The 20,111-nt window shown below is 36.1% G+C and overlaps 1 protein-coding gene across 1 annotated transcript in view; it reads right to left on the bottom strand.

Moving 5' to 3' along the window:
• The window catches only part of ALiX (programmed cell death 6-interacting protein-like protein AliX), a 200,917-nt gene that overhangs the window by 107,521 nt on the left and 73,285 nt on the right, over positions 1-20,111 (bottom strand). Inside the window, exons 4-5 of the mRNA XM_090402630.1 lie at positions 15,220-15,353; positions 6,316-6,469 (exon numbers count right to left, since the gene is read on the bottom strand). Of these exons, the coding sequence (XP_090258756.1) occupies positions 6,316-6,469; positions 15,220-15,353 (288 nt within the window). The remainder of the gene's footprint in view (positions 1-6,315; positions 6,470-15,219; positions 15,354-20,111) is intronic.

Genomic DNA, 20,111 nt, shown 5'->3' with positions numbered 1-20,111 from the left:
TCTGTACATACTCTCTTACTCCACTGGTATCTATCCCACAGCCTGGAAATTTGCCTATATTCAACCCATTCCCAAGAAGAGCTACATCTAACTACTGCCCTATCTCACTCACCTCAGTCCTATCGAAAGTGATGGAGAAAACCCATCAATTTCCAACTACCTTGAAGGCACCCAGCTATTAAGTGACTACCAGTATGGATTTTATCACTGCTGATCAACAGAAGATCTACTCTCATATATCATCCATCTCTGGATAAATGCCATGGAAATTTGGTAAATCTCTAATGATTATACTTGATATCTCCAAAGCTTTTGACCAGGTCTGGTACAAAAACGTGCTAAGCAAACTCCCATCATTTGGACTGCAGTTGGATTGCCAGCTTTCTGTCTGAATGAACACTGTGTGTGATGGTAGACTGTTCCTTATCCTCTCACCATCCAACTAATGCCAGGGTTCCACGAGGTTCTTTTCTCTCACCCACTCTCTTCCTTCTGTATATCAATGACCTACTTCAGTTGACCTCTAACCCCATATATAGTTTTACAGATGACAGCACACTTACTCCTCCATTTCATTTGATAAACCTTACTCTACACAACTCGCCTCAACCTACAGAACATCAATTGCCACTGTCCTCGATCCTGATCTCCAAGCCATCCTCCAATGGGGATCAGATAACCTTGTCAATTTCAATGCTAGTAAAACTTAGTTCTGTCTTATTTCTCACAAAAAAGAACCATTTTCCCCCAGTATTATTTTTGATAACACTTAAATTTCCAGATAAGATGAGATTTCTCTTCTTGGAATTACCCTGACATCACGCCTCTCCTGACAAACACATCACAGCCACTGCATCCTCAGCTTTTAAAAAACTAGGATTTCTCTTTTGCTCAAGATGTTACTTCACCTCTGAACAGTTGTTAACCTTATACAAATCACAAATCCACCCTGCTATCGAATACTGCACTCATTTGGAGTGGGGTCCTAAAAGTTTCCCTCAAAATGCTTGACTCAATACAGAGGAGAGCAATAAACTGATAAATGAATCATCTCTTAACAATTCACTTCCCTCACTTTCATACAGATGTTTGGTCTCTACAACTTGTGTACTCTGTAAATATTTCCACGGCAAACGTTCATCTGAAACAGCATCAATAATTCCCCACTCGGTACTAAGCCCATTGGAACACATACAGCTGCCACCCAACATTCTTTCACAGTACACCTTGAAACCCACAGAACAAGTTTCTTTTCCTCCTCCTCCTTCATTCCTGCTACTGCTGTATTGTGGAACAGTCTTCCCCCTGATGTATTTCCCAAGGAATATAATATACAGGCTTTTAAATCAAATGTAAACAAGTTTCTCCTTTCCCAACCCACTACCCATTTACGGTACTAATGTACTTATTTACTATAGGTTGATCAACCAACCTCTCATGTATGAGCTCAACATTTAAAAAAAAAAATTACTAAAAACATTCAAGGATTTATGATCAAAAACACCAGTGAACTTTTTTTTTTTTCACATAAAAGAAATAATCTTATCAACTAACAATATTCTCTCTTCCTTTGATACTTTCTCCCTTTTGTTCCCCAAACTAGACATCATCTACACACTGCTTAAACATATTAAACTTTCCCTTCTGATGTTTTTTCTAATTAATATGATAATCTCAACCAATTTTTTGAATTGTAATCAAAATATTTAGGAATTTTCCATCTTCCAATGGGCCAAAACATTAGTGGACAACATGCCAAACTTTTCCTTAGAATCACAACTCTTACCTCCTCTCTTTCCATAGGGATTTATAAAGTAAATATGTTGATGTCTGATGTATGGGTAATGAGAGTTCCATACCAATACTATTTGATTCTCATAACATCTTTAACCTAGATTAAAATTCATTATCAAACAAGTTTTTTTTTTTTTTTTTTTAAATGGGACACTAACAATATCAGATCACCACATGAATTTCATTACAAAAGTATATCATAGACCTACAAATATTGGAAATTACAACTTCTCATTCTTTCCATATAAAAAAAAATTGTCATAATTAGCACAATTTATTAATGCTTACAAATAATCTTCATCAACCAATACACGATATCAAGAAATCCCACACTTTGAAGATATTCTGCCACTGGCAATATTTTCTTTGCTACCATTAAATCTGCAAAACTTACTAAAACTTTGTTATTGTAGTTTTAAGTTTTACAAAACCAGAATAACACCATACTATATATATATATATATATATGCCATAACATTTACAAATTCAGCTGTCAACCTGGATACAACAATACCAACTACATTGGATCCACAATCCATTTTTCAAAATCATGATATTTAATTGAGCATTGCTGTGATTGTAATATCCTACATACCTGACTACTTACAAATTACAAGGCAAAAACAAAAAAGAACAAAAATCTCATTACTGAAATAATTGAAAGGCTACATACCACACAATTAGGGGTGCTTAAGGGTCAAAGCTGAATAACTGAGAGGAGACCTCCACATAGCCTTTAAAGGAATGTGGAGAACCGACCAGGGCTTCTGAACTAATGTCCAATCCTCACCTTCTCGTGGCGCACCCTGTTTGAGTATCTACTTGGATACTGAACGGACGAGGATGGGCTGGCAATTTAGGATTAAGCCGACCAAATTGTATTCTTATTGGTTAAACCAAAATATAGAATGATGGTACAACATGACAAAATTTCATGCCGGCTGGGACATCGCCCGGTTAAACAAGGCCCCCGTTGTTTTCGCCAGGGAACCAGGGCGAACAGCGAAAAGTCAGCTACCGGAACAAATCTGAAAATAAACCCCAACTCAACATCACCAGAGTTAAAGATCGGTACTATCAACATAAGAAGCCTGAATGGCAAAGAAATGGAGCTAGCTGAGGAATCAGATAAGTACCAGGTCGACATAATAGGGGTGACTGAAACAAAAAAGCCCAAAACTGGTGAGATCTTTCTGAGCAATAAATACAAAATGTTATATTCAGGCAATGACAATCAAGAAAAAGAAGGAGTAGCCATAGTATTCAACACAAAATACGAGGCTAATCTTCTTGAATGGCAGTCAGTCTCAAGTAGAGTAATGTGGGCAAATATGAGAATGGGGAACTGGACAATGAGACTTATTTGTGCCTATGGTCCCACAGAAGGTTCTACTAAGGTAGAAGTGGAAGAATTTTTTGAGGCTTTAGAAAAAGCAACTGACACAATGAAAAATGAAAAGTTGGTCCTTGTTGGGGATCTAAATAGCAGAGTAGGAAATGATTCTGAGACATACAAAAATATTTTGGGAAAATTTGGAGAAAAGAGCAAAGCTAATAATAATGGCAAATACCTGTGGGATTTCTGCTCAGGACATGGACTGGTTATTACTAACACCATGTTCCAACATAAAAATGTGCACAAATTCACATGGAGAGAAGAGGCTAGGAATAAGAAAAGTCTCATTGACTATGTTATTGTTGATAGGGATGTTTTCTCCCTGGTGCAGGACACCAGAGTGTACAGAGGATTTGAAATTGGAAGTGATCACTATTTAGTCTTGAGCAGGATAAAATTGAATTTCATATCGAAAAGAATAACATGTAAGAAAGTTTTAAAGCGAATAAAAGTTGAGCAGCTCTCAGATGTGAACTGTAAACTAAAATACAGAAAGATTATTGAAAAGAAAATGAAAGAGTTTGAGAACAGGAATCAAACCTTGGAGATTCAGTGGCAAACTCTGAAGGAAACATTGGTTGATTCTGCCAGAGAGACATGTGGTGAGGTTGTGTGCAAGGATAAAAAAAATCAGAACTCCCTGGTGGACACAGGAAGTTAAAGAGGCAGTGAAGGAAAAGAAGAAAGCATATCAAAAGTTCCTGGCAAATAAGTCAGCTTTTACTCTTACAGAATACAGAGACAAATGTAAGAAAGCTAAACACAGTGTGTAAAACCAGCTAAACAAAAGTCATAGGAGGACTTTGGCAAGAATATAGAAAATAAATATCAAGAAGGTGGCAAAATATTCTGGAGGTTGTTGAAGAAGCTTAAGAATGGAGGAAAGAGTGCTGTAAAAGGAATTAGAGATGATAAAGGTGAAATGAAAATGGGACTGCTAAATGAAACAAGCAGTGATGATAGCACAGTGGTAAAAAAACACTGACCAGGCATGCAGTCAGGAATACATATCCACACTTGAAGTAGAAAAAGCCATCAAAGGCTTGAAATGTGAAAAGGCAGCAGGAGTAGATGATATTCGACCAGAAATGCTGAAGTATGGTGGTATAAGAGTCTTACAGTGGCTGCACTGCATAGTTCAGAAAGCCTGGAGAGAGGGACGAATTCCCGATGATTGGAGTAGAGCTCCATAGTACCCATATATAAAAAGGGAAATAAAACTGCATGCGAGAATTACAGAGGTATTTCTCTAATGAGTGTTCCTGGCAAGATCTATGCAAGTATACTTCAGAAACAGTTGAGAAGAATTGTGGAAGAAAAGCTTGGTGAAGAACCAGCTGGATTCAGGCCAAATAGAGGCGGTCAGGATCAGATCTTCACTTTACAACAAATAGTTGAGAAATCATGGGAATATAACAAAGATCTGTATTTAAGTTTTGTCGATTTGGAAAAGGCATATGACAAGGTGCCAAGAGAGAAGCTATTCAATACGCTGCAGTTATATGTTGTCAATGGGGCATTATATCAAGCAATACTTAGTCTTTATTTGAGTTGTAAGTCAGCAGTTAGAATTGAAGGAAGTACAGGAAGATGGTTTAATGTTAAATCTGGTGTGAGACAAGGATGTACATTATCCCCTCTGTTATTCATTATCTATATGGATCACATTATGAAGGAAAGTGGTATTAAACATGATATCAAAATTGGAGATGTTAATGTCAGCTCTTTGCTTTATGCGGATGATGTTATACTTCTAAATAAATCTGCTACAAGTCTGCAAGATTCTCTGACTAAATTGAGTAGCTGTTGTAATAGATATGGTATGAAGATCAGCAATAAAAAGACAAAGACAATGAAAATAGGCAGAATCATTGAAAATGTCAACTGTGTTGTGAATGGAGAACCTGTGGAACAAGTAAAACAATTTAACTATTTAGGCACGATTTTTACTGAAGATGGTAAATTAAATATAGAAATAGACAACAGAATCAGCAAAGCTGGTATGGTGGGAAGTCAATTGAATAATTTTATATGGAATAAGAGAGAAATTAGTCGGAACACTAAATTAGCTGTATACAAGACAGTGTTCAAACCAGTTTTAACTTATGGATCTGAGAGCTGGGTCAGAAGTAAAACACTTGACCAAAGACTAGAGACCACAGATATGAGAGTCCTGAGAAAGATTATAGGCGTGAACAGATGGCAATATCATATTAAAAACGAGGATGTTAGGAAAATACTTAACATTGTCAGCATCCAGGAATGCGTTAGCAGAGCTAATCTCAGGTGGTATGGTCACTTAAACAGAATGGGCCAAGAAAGATTAGCAAAACAAGTGTTCTCTGCCAGGTTGGCAGCAAAACGACCCAGAGGAAGACCAAGATATAGGTGGATTGATACGGTACAAAGTGCTTTAGACGATAGAAATATAAGATCTGATAATGTTGGAGTCTTGACAAGTAACAGACTGATTTGGAAGAAAATTGTAGATAGGAAATTAATAATAATGTAATTTTTTTCATGTAGTACTATCATATCCTGTACATCCCTTGAGGGTACATGGCAGGAATTTGATGATGACCACACAATTAAAACACATCCCAGATATTGAAAAGGTTACCATAATTGATTTTAAAGAAAACTGAAGCAAATTATGTTGCTCCATTTTCAGATATAAAAACTAAGCAACACAGAAACATCACCCACACAACAATGATATAACATTATTTACTCTCTAACTAACACTCATAACAAGCTCAACTTGTTTTCAGCTTTCAACTTTCATAATCTGCAATTTTATTTGAAAGAGCCAACACACTATCATCACTGCTGGCTATCCATAATTTAATTAGTAATGTTAAACATTTAATTTGTAACCTTACAGGCAGATCAAGAGACCAGGGTCAAGCCGTGATTTCCATCAGACTAAGGCCTTTATTTTTTTGTTATTATGAATATTGAAAGCTACTTGGAAATAATTTTCAGAAATCCAAATTCATAGTATTCACTTATTTATTCAATACAGTTAAAATAATTAACAAGAGTTATAATAAAACTGAAATAGATGAAAAAATTAAAATTCACCAATAAAGCAAAATAAAAACAAAAAACTAATAATACTATACCAGCAACTGCCTTGTGGAAAATAGTTTCTTGAGCTTGACCCAACATGATTGCTTGTAATGCACCTAGTGTGTCTGGATGAAGATCAGGAGTTGGTTCATGTTGAATGCATGACATCACAGAGTTCTTCAAATGTTGAAACACCCCACTTGATTGCTATTAATATGAAAACATATTCGAGATTACAGACTTGATAAAACTGTCATTTTCATAAACTTAGACAACTACAATTATTTGTGAAAAATATCTGAGTCATCGCATGAATAACCAGTTTGTAGTTTCAGTCTTTCCTTTCAATTATCACATTTACAATGTTTGATTTCTTCTGCAAATCAAAAAATGTTTCTAAATCCTCCAATCATAATCTTGGAAGTTTGAGATCAGTTGCTCATCCAGTATTAATTGGAAATTAGTTAAAGCTTACTCTGTGAGAGCTATCTGTCACAAACACTGAGCTTTCTCAGTTAAATTAAATAAATCAAAAATGGCTGTTAATTTGGATTCATGAACGACATTTAGTGCAGAGCATTTTAAAACTGTTGACCTTAATATTGTAATAATATGTTAAAATTCAAAAGCTAGATAATGGCAAAGTCTATTATTTTACCATCTATCATCATTAAATTGCTTATACACTTATTCACAAGAGGGTGGGTACCGAATACTACAATAGTATGATATGATTAGGTTTACAATTATTGCCAACTTCCTATCAACAATTTTCTTTCTAATTAATCTGTTATTTTTTAGGATCCCGATGTTGTCAGATGATGCATTTTGGTTGTCTAAGGCAGAGTCCCAAACTTTCTTGGTTCACAGTACCCCTAGGCCAAAATCAATACCTAACAGTTCTGTTTATTAAGTAGTTAGATCCAAACTACTTACTAAGTATTTGTGTCCTAAAAACTCAGTTGTTTGAAAAAATACTATAAAATGCAAGAAATACCAATATCTTTATTTCATTCTTAAATAACCATAATTACTAATGGGATGTGTGTGTGTGTGCGTGCTTGACCACCATCAGTACAGATGCTAATGCACTTGGCGAGTCAGTTGTTTTCACACACGCAAAAAAAACTGACATGTCTTGGGACGTTGTATTTGCAGTGATGATTTTACAAAAAAGAAAGTCTCCACAATTTTGTCACCATCTATGAAGCATGTGTAGCAAATACAACAAGCATCCTTGTTACTGTCCATTGCCTCATCTAGCTGTAATAACCTGAATTCCTTCCCTTTCATTGTTTCAATTAGCTGATCACTGAGAGCTTCAGCCATGTGTTGGATTCTATGATTGATAGTATTGTTAGATAAAGATTTACCTTTGAAAGCAGCATTCCCACAGATTCATCAACCAAAATGTTCACCATATCCACTGCAACCAATAAAATCAGTTCTATGATGGTGAGAGGTGTTTTACACTTTTTTACTGTTTTACTTTATTTGTTGGCCTTGTTGGCAGAGTGGTTAGCATATCTGCTCTCCAGCCAAAAGGCTACACATTCGAATCCTACCACCACTAGTATTCCAAAAATACTAGTGGTGGTGGGCAGTAGATGGCGTTGATGTAGATGATGAATTGAGTGGTGGGTAAGGAGAGCCCTAGAGCAGTGCCCTCCCTCTATGAGTCTTTGGACTCCTTGGAGGTATCACATAATAGTAATAATATGCCATGCTGTAGGATGCTAGCAAGCATTGCTTGGTAGTGATGCTTATTTAAACATGTACTTTTTTGTTCTTTCAATTCTGTTTACTCTCTGGTAAATTAATCATGGGATTTATTGGCCATTATGATAATTGGTCTAAGTGGTTTTAATTCACTGGAAGCATGCACTCTGGAGCTAAAACTTTCAGATATAACATACACTGTAGTGCTCTTCATGACTGACATCTACTGATGTAAAAACCAAAGTTCTAGATAAGTATTATATTTCTATTTCTCCGTACCTTTGCCTCTAGTCTGTGGTTCATCATCCTTTTCTACTTTATTAATGTTCAAAAATCCTTTCCATTTTTGTGCACAAGGACTAAAAATTAACAAAATAATTCCCTGAACTTCTCTAAACCTTGCAAACACTTGATCAAAACATTCTTTAATTATTTTGATTACTGACAAAAATCTGTGAAAATGACAAGTATTTACATGTGAAAGCTAAGAAACGAGAAAGTTTGAGAAGTTAGTGGCATAGCCGAAAGTAAAAGTAAACAAACATATCTCAAAATGTTCAAAACATCACTAAAAAGAAAATAGCATGATCTGATGTTGAGATACATCTGTCGGACACTGTAGGAACTACCTTGTGCTAGTAGCTCACTCAGTGCCTGACAGATGTCAAGTATCACTGTGTTTCCCTCTCGGAACCCCTTGAGCTTGTTGCAGTGCTCCAGGGTGTCATAGCACACGGTTTGGGAGCCACTGGTCTAAGGTACTACTAATGCATCAATCCACCTAGATCTCAATCTTTCTCAGGATATTTTCCCTGCCATCCTAGCATCAAACACCTGCATTGCTAACCTTTCCTCTCTGATTCTGTTTAAGTAATTAACCTTATATTAGCTCTGCTCACATTTTTTTGAACATTAATGCCAAAGTTCCTTCTTAATTCACTCTTCATTTTTCATATCATTATGCTATTGATACCAACTATTCACTCATCTAATTTTTTTTTTTTCAAACTTATAACTATTGTCTAGTCACTGATTAACTATTTTTTACCCAACTTTTAGATCCACAAGTTAAAATTGGTTTGAACACATCTGTATACTGTTAGTTTAATGTTTTAACTAATTTCTTTCTCATTCCATGTAAACTCATTCACCTGGATCTTTACCACACTGGCATTATTTTTTCTATTACCTATTTCCAAATTTAATTTGCCATCTTCACTAGTAATTGCACTTGAATAGCTGAAATATTTTACTTATTGTAGAGGTTTACCATTGAGAATGTTCTAATATTCCTGTTTTCATACCTTGTCTTCTTACTTCTTATTTTTATACAAAATTATTAATTAATATATACATTCTCCAAGATGTAAAAAAGGGTCCCCCCTCCAATGGCAACATTACCAAAATACCTATCATCACCTTTAAAAGAATTAATCAAATTTAGATGCCACTTTTCTTTAAAATGTGATCTTTTGCAGATGATGAATAAGAGTAGAGACAGTGTGCACTCTGGTCTTACCCCTGATTTTACAAATCATCTTACTGTACTTTCATCATCATCATCAAATTCCTGCTATGTACCCTCACGGGGTGTACAGGATATGATAGTACTACACGAAAAAAAATTACATCATTATTAATTTCCTATCTACAATTTTCTTCCAAATCAGCCTGTTACTTGTCAAGACTCCAACATTATCAGATCTTATATTTCTATCGTCTAAGGCACTTCGTACCTATCAATCCACCTATATCTTGGTCTTCCTCTGGGTCGTTTTGCTGCCAACCTGGCAGAGAATACTTGTTTTGTCAATCTTTCCTCGCCCATTCTGTTTAAGTGACCATACCACCTAAGATTAGCTCTGCTAACGCATTCCTGGATGCTGACAATGTCAAATTCTTTCCTAATATCCTCGTTTTTAATATGATATTGCCATTGACGCCATCTGTTCACGCCTATAATCTTTCTCAGGACTCTCATATCTGTGGTCTCTAGTCTTTGGTCAAGTGTTTTACTTCTGACCCAGCTCTCAGATCCATAAGTTAAAACTGGTTTGAACACTGTCTTGTATACAGCTAATTTAGTGTTCCGACTAATTTCTCTCTTATTCCATATGAATTTATTCAATTGACTTCCCACCATATCAGCTTTCCTGATTCTGTTGTCAATTTCTATATTTAATTTACCATCTTCAGTAAAAATCGTGCCTAAATAGTTGAAATGTTTTACTTGTTCCACAGGTTCTCCATTCACAACACAGTTGATATTTCAATGATTCTGCCTATTTTCATTGTCTTTGTCTTTTTATTGCTGACCTTCATACCATATCTATTACAACAGCTATTCAATTTAGTCAGAGAATCTTGCAGACTTGTAGCAGATTTATTTAGAAGTATAACATCATCCGCATAAAGCAAAGAGCTGACATTAACATCTTCAATTTTGATATCATGTTTAATACCACTTTCCTTCAAATTTGTGATCCATATAGATAATGAATAACAGAGGGGATAATGTACATCCTTGTCTCACACCAGATTTAACATTAAACCATCTTCCTGTACTTCCTTCAATTCTAACTGCTGACTTACAACTCAAATAAAGACTAAGTACAGCTTGATATAATGCCCCATTGACACCATATAACTGCAGCATATTGAATAGCTTCTCTCTCTCTTGGCACCTTGTCATATGCCTTTTCCAAATCAACAAAACTTAAATACAGATTTTTGTTATATTCCCATGCTTTCTCGACTATTTGTCGTAAAGTGAATCCAGCTTGTGCTTCACCAAGCTTTTCTTCCACAATTCTTCTCAACCGTTTCTCAAGTATCCTTGCATAGATCTTGTGGGAACACTCAGTCAGGAAATACCTCTGTAATTCTCACATGCAGTTTTATTTCCCTTTTTATATATGGGTACTATGAGAGCTCTACTCCAATCATCAGGAATTCGTCCCTCTGTCCAGGCCTTCTGAACTATGCAGTGCAGCCACTGTAAGACTCTCACACCTTCTTCAATTCCAACTCCAGACTTAAGTTTAAATGAAGACTATGCACTTCTCTGTATAACGTCCCAATTATACCACATAACTGTAGCATTCTGAATAGTTTTTTCTTGGCATCTTATCACATGATTTTTTTTATCTATAAAACTTACACACATCTTTGTTAATTTCCAACAATTTGTGTTGAAAAATGCTGGTCCTGACAAACTCCTACGTGGTCTGAACCCAGATAATTTTTCCCAAGTTTATGTCCCATGATTTTTCTTGGCCTCTTCAAACATACTTGCTGAAATCTTATGTAGAACACCAAGCAGGAAAATTCCTATTATAATTCTTACATTCATTTTTAACTGATTATTATCATCTTTGACAGAATGTACAATGAGAACTCTGTTCAAAAAACTAAGGGAATTTGACCTTCTGATCTACTCTGAATCATGCAGTGTAAAACTGAATGCTAGAATTGCAGAGTCACTATAAAATTTTCATACCTCCACATTTAATCATTTTTGCCAAATTATCATTTATTTCAACTGTGTGTGTGTGTGTGTGTGTGTGTGTGTGTGTGTGTGTGTGTCAAATATTGACACACACACACACCCAACTGCATCCCTCTTATTTTCTATTGTTGTACTATCAATGGTTCTCATTTAACAAGCTTTCAGAGTAATTACTGCATACATCCAGAGAGTATTCTTCTCTTCAGTTTTATGTCATCTTTACAATCTCCAATTCCTTTTGCAAGTATTATTTCTTCCTTTCTAAGTCAACAGCCCCTAAAATATGTTGCTACCTTTCTGATATTTATCTTCAATAATTTTACCAACGTCTTCACACGACTTTTGTTTTGTTACTTTTACACAGCATAGCTCTGTGCATATCATTATGTTGGAACATTGTATAAGTAATGGTAAGTCCATATCCTTAAAAGAAATTTGCCATTATTAGCTTTGATCTTGAAGTTTTCCAAAACACTTCTATGTCTGGTATTTATTCCCTATTTGGATGTCCTCTTGCCTTGAAAAATACTGTTACTTCTTTCTTAAGTAGCACCTACTTGGCAAAAGGCGGACGTCTCAATTTTTAACTCTTCCATTTTGAAATTTTCCCATGTCAGTCTACTTGAAACTGCCTCCCATTCAATAAGTATTTATACATTTAGTTTTGAATACAGTTGCTCCTTCCCTGATCACTATCAACTATATGTAGTTGTCAACTCTCACTATAGCAAAAACTTTGGTCAGGACTTTTCAGTAGTTTATAATAGTGAATGAATTTGTTATAATGATAGAATTATAGAGTAACAGAATAACACTTATGTTAGAAAAAAATTAATAATGGTGGAATTTTTGGCTAGGTTTCCCACCCATTGTCAATACCAATGAAAAGAGATAAACACAAGAATGCCATGTAAATTGCAAGCACATGCCAGTATATGCTATCAACTGTAGGAGAATAACTCCATCTACAGCTATCAGAATTCAAAGAAATAAATTTAAATTATTACAATTTTCAGAAACATGGAAATGAAAAGTGTTACTTAAGAAGACTTCTCAAAATTGTGAAAGTTTAAGGTAATAATTTTTGTTAGTTCAGACTGAAATGTGGGTTTCAAACTTTCTTTGTATAATCTTTTAAAAATAAAATAATTTTTGTGCAGGACTAAGTTTTTTTCCAATGAATTCAATGTCACACTTTATTATAGCTGAGCCTCGTTTAATGTAGAAACACTGCAGCTAGTAACATGTTGTACTATAATTTTCTGTCTTTGGTTTATGCTAAAGAATACAGTTTGGTCAGCTAAGTTCCAATTTTTCAACCCATCCTTCTTTTTTAGTATCTGGGAAGACCTAATAATGAAAAGCATCACAAGGTGAGGTTATACATTAGGTAAAAACACTAGTCAGTTTTCTGCATTCCTTACAGGCCATGTCGGAGTCTCCTCCCAGCTATCTAGCTCTGTTTTCAAGTGACTTTCTGGTGTGTGTAGTGTTGATAAACATTACTTTAGAGATATAGAGTTTCTTTTTTTCCAATTATTTTTCCTGCCTTTACAATTTTTAATTCTGCTGTGCTACTATTTATTTCACTTCCAAAACATTTTACTGCCTTCATGATAGTTACCTTCCATATTCTTCAAGTTTTTTGATGACTTGTTTACTGTATCTAGTTTTACATGCAACTTAGTTTTTCTTACAATTTTCTATATATTTCCCAAAAACATATACTGGCTTACTAGCAACTTCTTATACAGGGTGTTCGGGATAAATTTGACATATTTATAATTAATTATATTTTTCCGTAAGTTACATGTATTAACACACACTTCTCTTCATTTAAAAGTTTGGACCCTTCTTCATTCATATACAAGATGTCAGAAAGGATGGATAGCTGGAACCCACCTGAATCATGGAAGAGAATAACTTGTATCATGATGATTCGTGCCCGCCATCAAAATAAGGATATTACGACTGCTGCCCAATGCTCCCTGAATACAGTAAAAACAATCAGGCATGAACTAGAGACTTGCAATGGTGACTACGAGGATGTAGCAAGAAGAAAGATCCCTAGCAGACGATCTGATTGCGTTCGTACAGCAGAATTCCTCGCAAATCTGCAGGAACAGGTGTTGAAGAACCCTGGCATTGGAATTCGGGCTTTGTTCGTGGAGTTGCTAACTGTAGTCAAGCCCTGGATAACAAGGGTAGCCAATGGTAGGCCGTATGTATGGCAGCAGGATTCGGCCCCTTGCCACACCTCTGGGAAAAGTCAAAAATGGTTGTCTGAAAATTTCTACGACTTCACCAGTCCAAATGTTTGGCCTCCAAACTCCCCAGACCTTAACCCCATGGATTATTTTGTATGGGGTGCAGTTGAAAAAGACACCAATCGCACTTCCAGTAATACAAAAGCCCAGTTAATGGATAAAATTAAAACAGTTTTTGCGGCCCTTCCCAGGGAGACTGTAGCATCAGCTTGTTCGAGGTTCCGAAGCAGAATTGAAGCTGTGATCGATGCTAATGGTGGTTATTTTGAGTAAATCTTGTTGATAGTATTGTAATTAACTCTGCCTGTAATGTTTTTTTGTCAATTCATTAAATTTAATAGATACAAAGAAGATTTTCTTTTTCCTTACGAAACTGTCAAATTTATCCCGAACACCCTGTATGACTTTTTTTCATGTATTTGCTTCTTTAACTTTCTCTATAACTTTATTTCTCTAACTTTAACTCACCCACTTCATTGTTGCAGATACAAATTTAAATGCTTATTCAAGGAGAGTGCTAAAATGTTACACCACCCAAATTTGAGCTGTTATATTTTTTTTTTATCAAAAATTTGGGAAGTCAGCAGCAATATATATTTCTTTAAAATCATATTTCACTCTCTAATATACTATATTATAATACCAACATATGTGGCTTGTATCATTCTGTAATGTACTGCTATTGTTCAACAGTATTTGAATTGTTATTGCACTGAGTTAGTTTGATAGTTTCAGATTGTCATTTCTTTATAAAGTATTATTAATTTCTTGTCCACATGTTTCAATAATTGCTTCTTAGAATGACATTCTGCCATTCTACATGTGCTGATTGATATAACAGTTGATTACTTCTCTTCTCAGCATCCCACTTCACTTCTCTCCATAAACACCTTAAAACAAATTTCTTACAAAAAATTTAATATGAATGCTCCTGTCATGAGCAATCATTTAAGAACCCTGATTTTGTTTAGCATTTATCAACAAATGCAGTTTGTGAGTGTCTGTGTGTGGAAAGGGGGGGGGTGAAGCATAAGCTCCTATCTTGATGAATACAAAAAGTAGTTTATAGGTATCCTATGGCAGTGCCAAATCTGCTAAATAGCAATAAAAGGCCATCATACTAAATTTGGCAATAATTGGGTTATCTTAATTTTTTTTTTTTATAGAAATGCTTTTTATTATTGTTACATTTATAAATATTTATACTGCATATAAAATAAAATAACAAATTTCATGAAAAAAAAAGTAAATATTATATTCTTGTTAAGCTTTATATTTGCATATCCTCCCTTTTCCAGAAATAGCACTATTTCATTTGAATTCTGATGTCTATAAATTTTATTACAATGAAAAATGATTTGTTCCCCAAAAATGTTAACATGAATTTTTTCATAGTGAATCAATAATAAAATGATGTCAAAAGAAAATTAATTTATCACTTTAATTTATTTTACAAACAATACCTGAAAATATTTAGCAGCTGACTTTAATAATTCATCATTTCTGATATCGCCACTATAGCCAGCAGCAATCTGACTTTGCATTGCACCAATATTAAACAGAATGCATACCTTTTCATAAGCTAAGGAAGATAATGCTGTAAGAGGAACAAAAACACCCAATATAATATAAAATGCAAAAGTATCATCTCAGTAATCATAATAAAGTGATCATACTGATAAACAAAAATGATCATAATTGCAACTTCCAACTAAACAGTTAATAAATTAAACTAGTAATAGGCTATAAACTTCACATAAGGTGAAAGTAAATATTTTCATAAGAGGCTTATCAGTCTTAGTACAAAAGACAAATGGATGAAAACTTGATTAATTTTTTTAATAAATTTTTTTTCTTCAATACCTGTAGGGCATCAGACTGCTAAAATCTTTAAACTTTATACTCACATAAACAAGCAATTGCTAATGGATCACTTTTTAAGTTTTATTCAATATTGACAATACTTTAAAAATATATCTATTCATTACTATAATAAAATAAATAAATAAAAATTAGGATTAACAAATCCATTAATGGCCCCTGGTTGATGACTGGATGAAGTACTTTATCTCCCAATCATCAGATTGGGAATTTAAATCCCCCAATATCACAGATGTTTGTATCTTTACATGATAGACTTTTGTCACTTACAGTGAGATCATGTTTATCAGTGGTCTGGTGTGACTTGAATAAATACCATGTTTGGTCTCTAGTATAGGGTTGCTGGATTATCTAATTCTCAGAACAGCTTATGATACTCAGAGTACTACATCATGTTGGAGGCTTAATGGATTTTTTTACAACACTCAAAAAGATTTAAAATAGAATTTAATACTTCCTATATTTCGTCCTAGTCACTAGAACATCTACAGGGATTACAAAAACAATTAATGTAACATATACACAAATAACAAACAATACTAAGCCCAACCACGTGGGTGACACTAAAGTCCTATTTAGGTAGAGCGCCCTCTAAGGGCAGTAGTAGGTGGCCTGGAATGTAAGGTGGGAACTCTGGTGATGAGTGTTTCCCAAATCTTCGGAAGCTTAATGCAACCGTATTTATTGAGATTTGGTTGGCTTTTGAGAGCTGCTGCTGCTTCTAAGAAAAGTCTCTCTTTCTTGAATTTGCTGTGGTGGAGCATGGTGGTTTTCTTCCATGATACCCTGTGGGTGGTGTCCAAAACATGGTCAGCCAAGCCTGAATGGCCATAGTTGTGTTTGAAGATGTAAGACTTGTGTTCCTCTAGATGGATGGATGCTGATCTGCCTGTCTGTCCAAAGTATGCCAGCTTACAGGAACAGGGTACTTTGTAAACTCCTGGCAGAGAGAGAGAGGAGGGAGCTGATCTTTCGTAGAACGGATAAGGGTAGCAAGTTTGCGGTGGGGCTTATATGCTGTGAGTAGGTTGTACTGTTTTAGTATCTTGGCTATTTTTTCGGATGTGCCACGGATGTAGGGTATGGTGATGGCATTTTTAAAATCTTGTTGACGAGAAGGACGGGGAATGGGGGAGGAGTTGATTATTTTTTTGATACTGTGATCGCTGTAGCCATTGGAGAGGAAAGTGCTGTGTATGTGGTTAAGCTCAGTAGTGAGGGCAGTTCCACTGGAACAAAGATTGTGGGCTCTCTTGGTAAGAGTTTTAATAATACCATATTGTTGAGAGGGGTGGTGGTGGGAGAGTTTGTGAATGTATCTGCCTGTGTGTGTGGGTTTTCTGTATATGATGAAGGTAAGTGTATCATTAGGCAGGCGTGTGACTAAGGTGTCTAGGAAGGGTAAACAATTGTTCTTTTCCTTTTCCATAGTGAACTGGATACATGGATGTAGACTATTGAGATGACTGAGGAAGGAGTCTAACGTGTCTGGGCCCTGAGGCCAAATAGAGAACACATCATCTACATATCTTAGCCAGATAGAAGGTTTGAGTGGGGCTGAGTCTATGGCTCGTTTTTCGAAATCTTCCATATAGAAATTGGCAAGGGGGGTGAGAGGGGGAAACCTATGGCAGTTCCCTCTATCTGCTTGTAGATTTTGTTGTTCCAAGAGAAATACCCAGAGTTAATGGCAAAGGAAAAGAGATCTAGGATGTCAGAGGGAAAAACATTTTCTAAGAGAGATAAGGTTTCAATTAAGGGAATATTGGTAAACAAAGAGGAGATATCAAAGCTTACCAATATGTCTGTCTTATTCAAGGTTAAATTTTCTGTGAGGGCTTTAAAGTGGGTCGAGTTTTTTTATATAGGAAGGGGACCTTCCGGTGAGGGGGATCAGAGAGTTGGCCAGCTGTTTAGATAGTCTATAGCAAGGTGCATTGGTGGCATCTACTATAGGCCTGAGTGGGGAAATGGGTTTGTGGATTTTTGGTAAACCGCATATTCGGGGGGGGGGGGGGGGGGCAGAAAGGTTTAAGTTTTTTCGTGACGTCAGGGGGATACTTTTTTGAGCAAGATTTTTAGTTTCTTAACTTGTGTTTTTGTGGGGTCGTGTTCTAGCGGGATGTAGGTAGCGCGATTGCGAAGTATAATGTTCATTTTACAATTGTATTCACTGGTATTAAGAACGACTGTGGCATTACCCTTATCCGCTCTGGTGATGACGATACTTTTTTCTTTACGTAGTTTCAGGAGAGCCGTGCGTTGGGCATATGATAAATTACTTTTTGGCGGCGAAGAATGCGCGAGGATGTTGGCTACTTCAAGTCTGATGTTGTTAGCTATCTCCAACGGTAAGCGACCGATTCCATGTTCGATGTTCACCATTACGTCAAGCACCAGCACTTCCTTCGGAGCGACGGCAAAATTACGGCCGAGGCAAAGGGCGCTGACGGCATCGTCGTTGAGCCTTTTGGAAGAGAGGTTTATTACTGTCTGGAGCGGTTGAAATTGTGGTTGTGGTTTGTTTTTCACAAGGTTGCTATATTTCTTGATGTGTTTATTTTTTATTTTTTGGAATTCTCTCTGTGCGGAAGTTTCCGAAATGCCAGAGAGAATCGACCAAAGTTCAGGGTTAAGAACGGTGGAGAGCTCTGAATGTAAGGAGCCAATGGCGGCATTCGTCACTGCGAGGGTAGCACATGTAGAGGCGATTTGCTCACGGAGTAATGCCCGGCTGGCACGGTTATATATACACGAAGTGCCTTTTTGGAATGGAAATTGATCTTCATTTTAACGCAGTTTGGTATCACTCGTGTCCCGACATTGTTTTAAAAAGGCCAGCCAATTTAGTTGCCTAGATAGTCGTAGTTTTGACTTACCATATTGCTTGGATTTGCGTGCTAATTCTTCTCCATGGATGATTAGAATAGTGTGTAGAGGCTTAAGTGCTATGAGGACATCATGTTGGAGGCTTAATGGATTTTTTACAACACTCAAAAAGAATTAAAATAGAATTTAATACTTCCTATATTTCTTCCTAGTCACTAGGACATCTACGGGGATTACAAAAACAATTAATCTAACATATACACAAATAACAAACAATACTAAGCTCGACCACGTGGGTGACACTAAAGTCCTATCTAGGTAGAGCACACTCCAAAGGCAGTAGTAGGTGGCCTGGAAGAGCGATACCAAACTGTGTTAAAATGATCAATTTCCATTCCTGATAACCTGATGTGGCTTGATGGACAACAGTCCCGTGGACTTCGATCCCTTAATCGGTATGTAATAGTCGTGTATTAAATGTTAGCGAGCACCTGGCTCGCACTATTTAGGGTTGTACGGAGGTACCAGAATCGATAAGCAAAGCAGCTTTCGAGCGCTTATGTTTCCACCTATCATGTTCGTCATAATTAGATGACTCTTGAATGAGCTGATTTGGATGAACAGCTGCTTTGGCAAAATAAGCAGCAGCACTATTATGGAGGAAAGTGGGAATATCTGGAATATCAGCATCTCAATGTAAGAGAGTATTTCTTACAAACCACGGAGCGTTGAAGATCATACGGAGGCACTTGTTTTGTATAACTTGTAGCTTTTTGATGTTAGTGGGGGAAGTGTGACCCCAGGCTGGCGATCCGTAAGTTAACGATGGTCTGATAATTGTTTTGTAGATCCGTAGTTTGTTATCAGTGCTGACTTGACTTCTTCTATTGAGGAGAGAATAGAGTTGTACAATTGCAGAGTTTGCTTTTTTGCATGCATAAACTATGTAGGAGTTAAAGTTTAAACGGTTATCAAGTTGAATGCCTAGATATTTGGTGCTAGATCTCCATGGGATGGCTGTGTTAAAAAGTTTAACTTCTCCAACATGAGATGCTTCTTGTGAATAGAATGGCAGTGCTTTTATCAGCATTTACAGATATTCTCCATTTTTTGAACCAGTCTTCTAAATTTGTTGCTGCAGTTTGTAATCGCTGAGTAGCTATATTAGGCCTGAGATATCTGCTAAGAATTGCCATATCATCCGCATAACTAGCTATAGTGGTTAGTGATGTGCTAGGAACATCAGAAACAAAGATGTTAAAAAGCAGCGGTGAGAGCAGCGAGCCTTGAGGGACACCAGCAGCGATTTTTTTCAGTGAGGATCTAATTCCACGCAACTTAACCTGAATTTTATGGTCCTGTAGAAAGGAGTTAATAATTTTGGTAAGATAAAGAGGGGTGTTGGCTGCAATTAATTTGTAGATGAGACCTTTGTGCCACACCTTATCGAAAGCTTTTGCAACATCTAGAAAGATAGCTCCTGTGTGCTGTTTCCAGTTAAAGCCTGTAATGATGAACTCAGTCAGTCTGTGAATTTGCTGTGTAGTGCTATGTCCTGTACAGAAACCAAACTGTTCTTTCGGAATTATGTTATTTTTATTTACCTCCTCATTAAGTCGGTTGAGAATGACTCTTTCTGCTATTT

This window comes from Typopeltis vanoorti, chromosome 13, assembly GCF_054136105.1.
Source record: "Typopeltis vanoorti isolate ZY-2024b chromosome 13, IOZ_Tvanoo_1.0, whole genome shotgun sequence".
NCBI classification, from domain to species: domain Eukaryota; kingdom Metazoa; phylum Arthropoda; class Arachnida; order Uropygi; family Thelyphonidae; genus Typopeltis; species Typopeltis vanoorti.
This window is presented reverse-complemented; position numbering and strand designations above follow the sequence as displayed.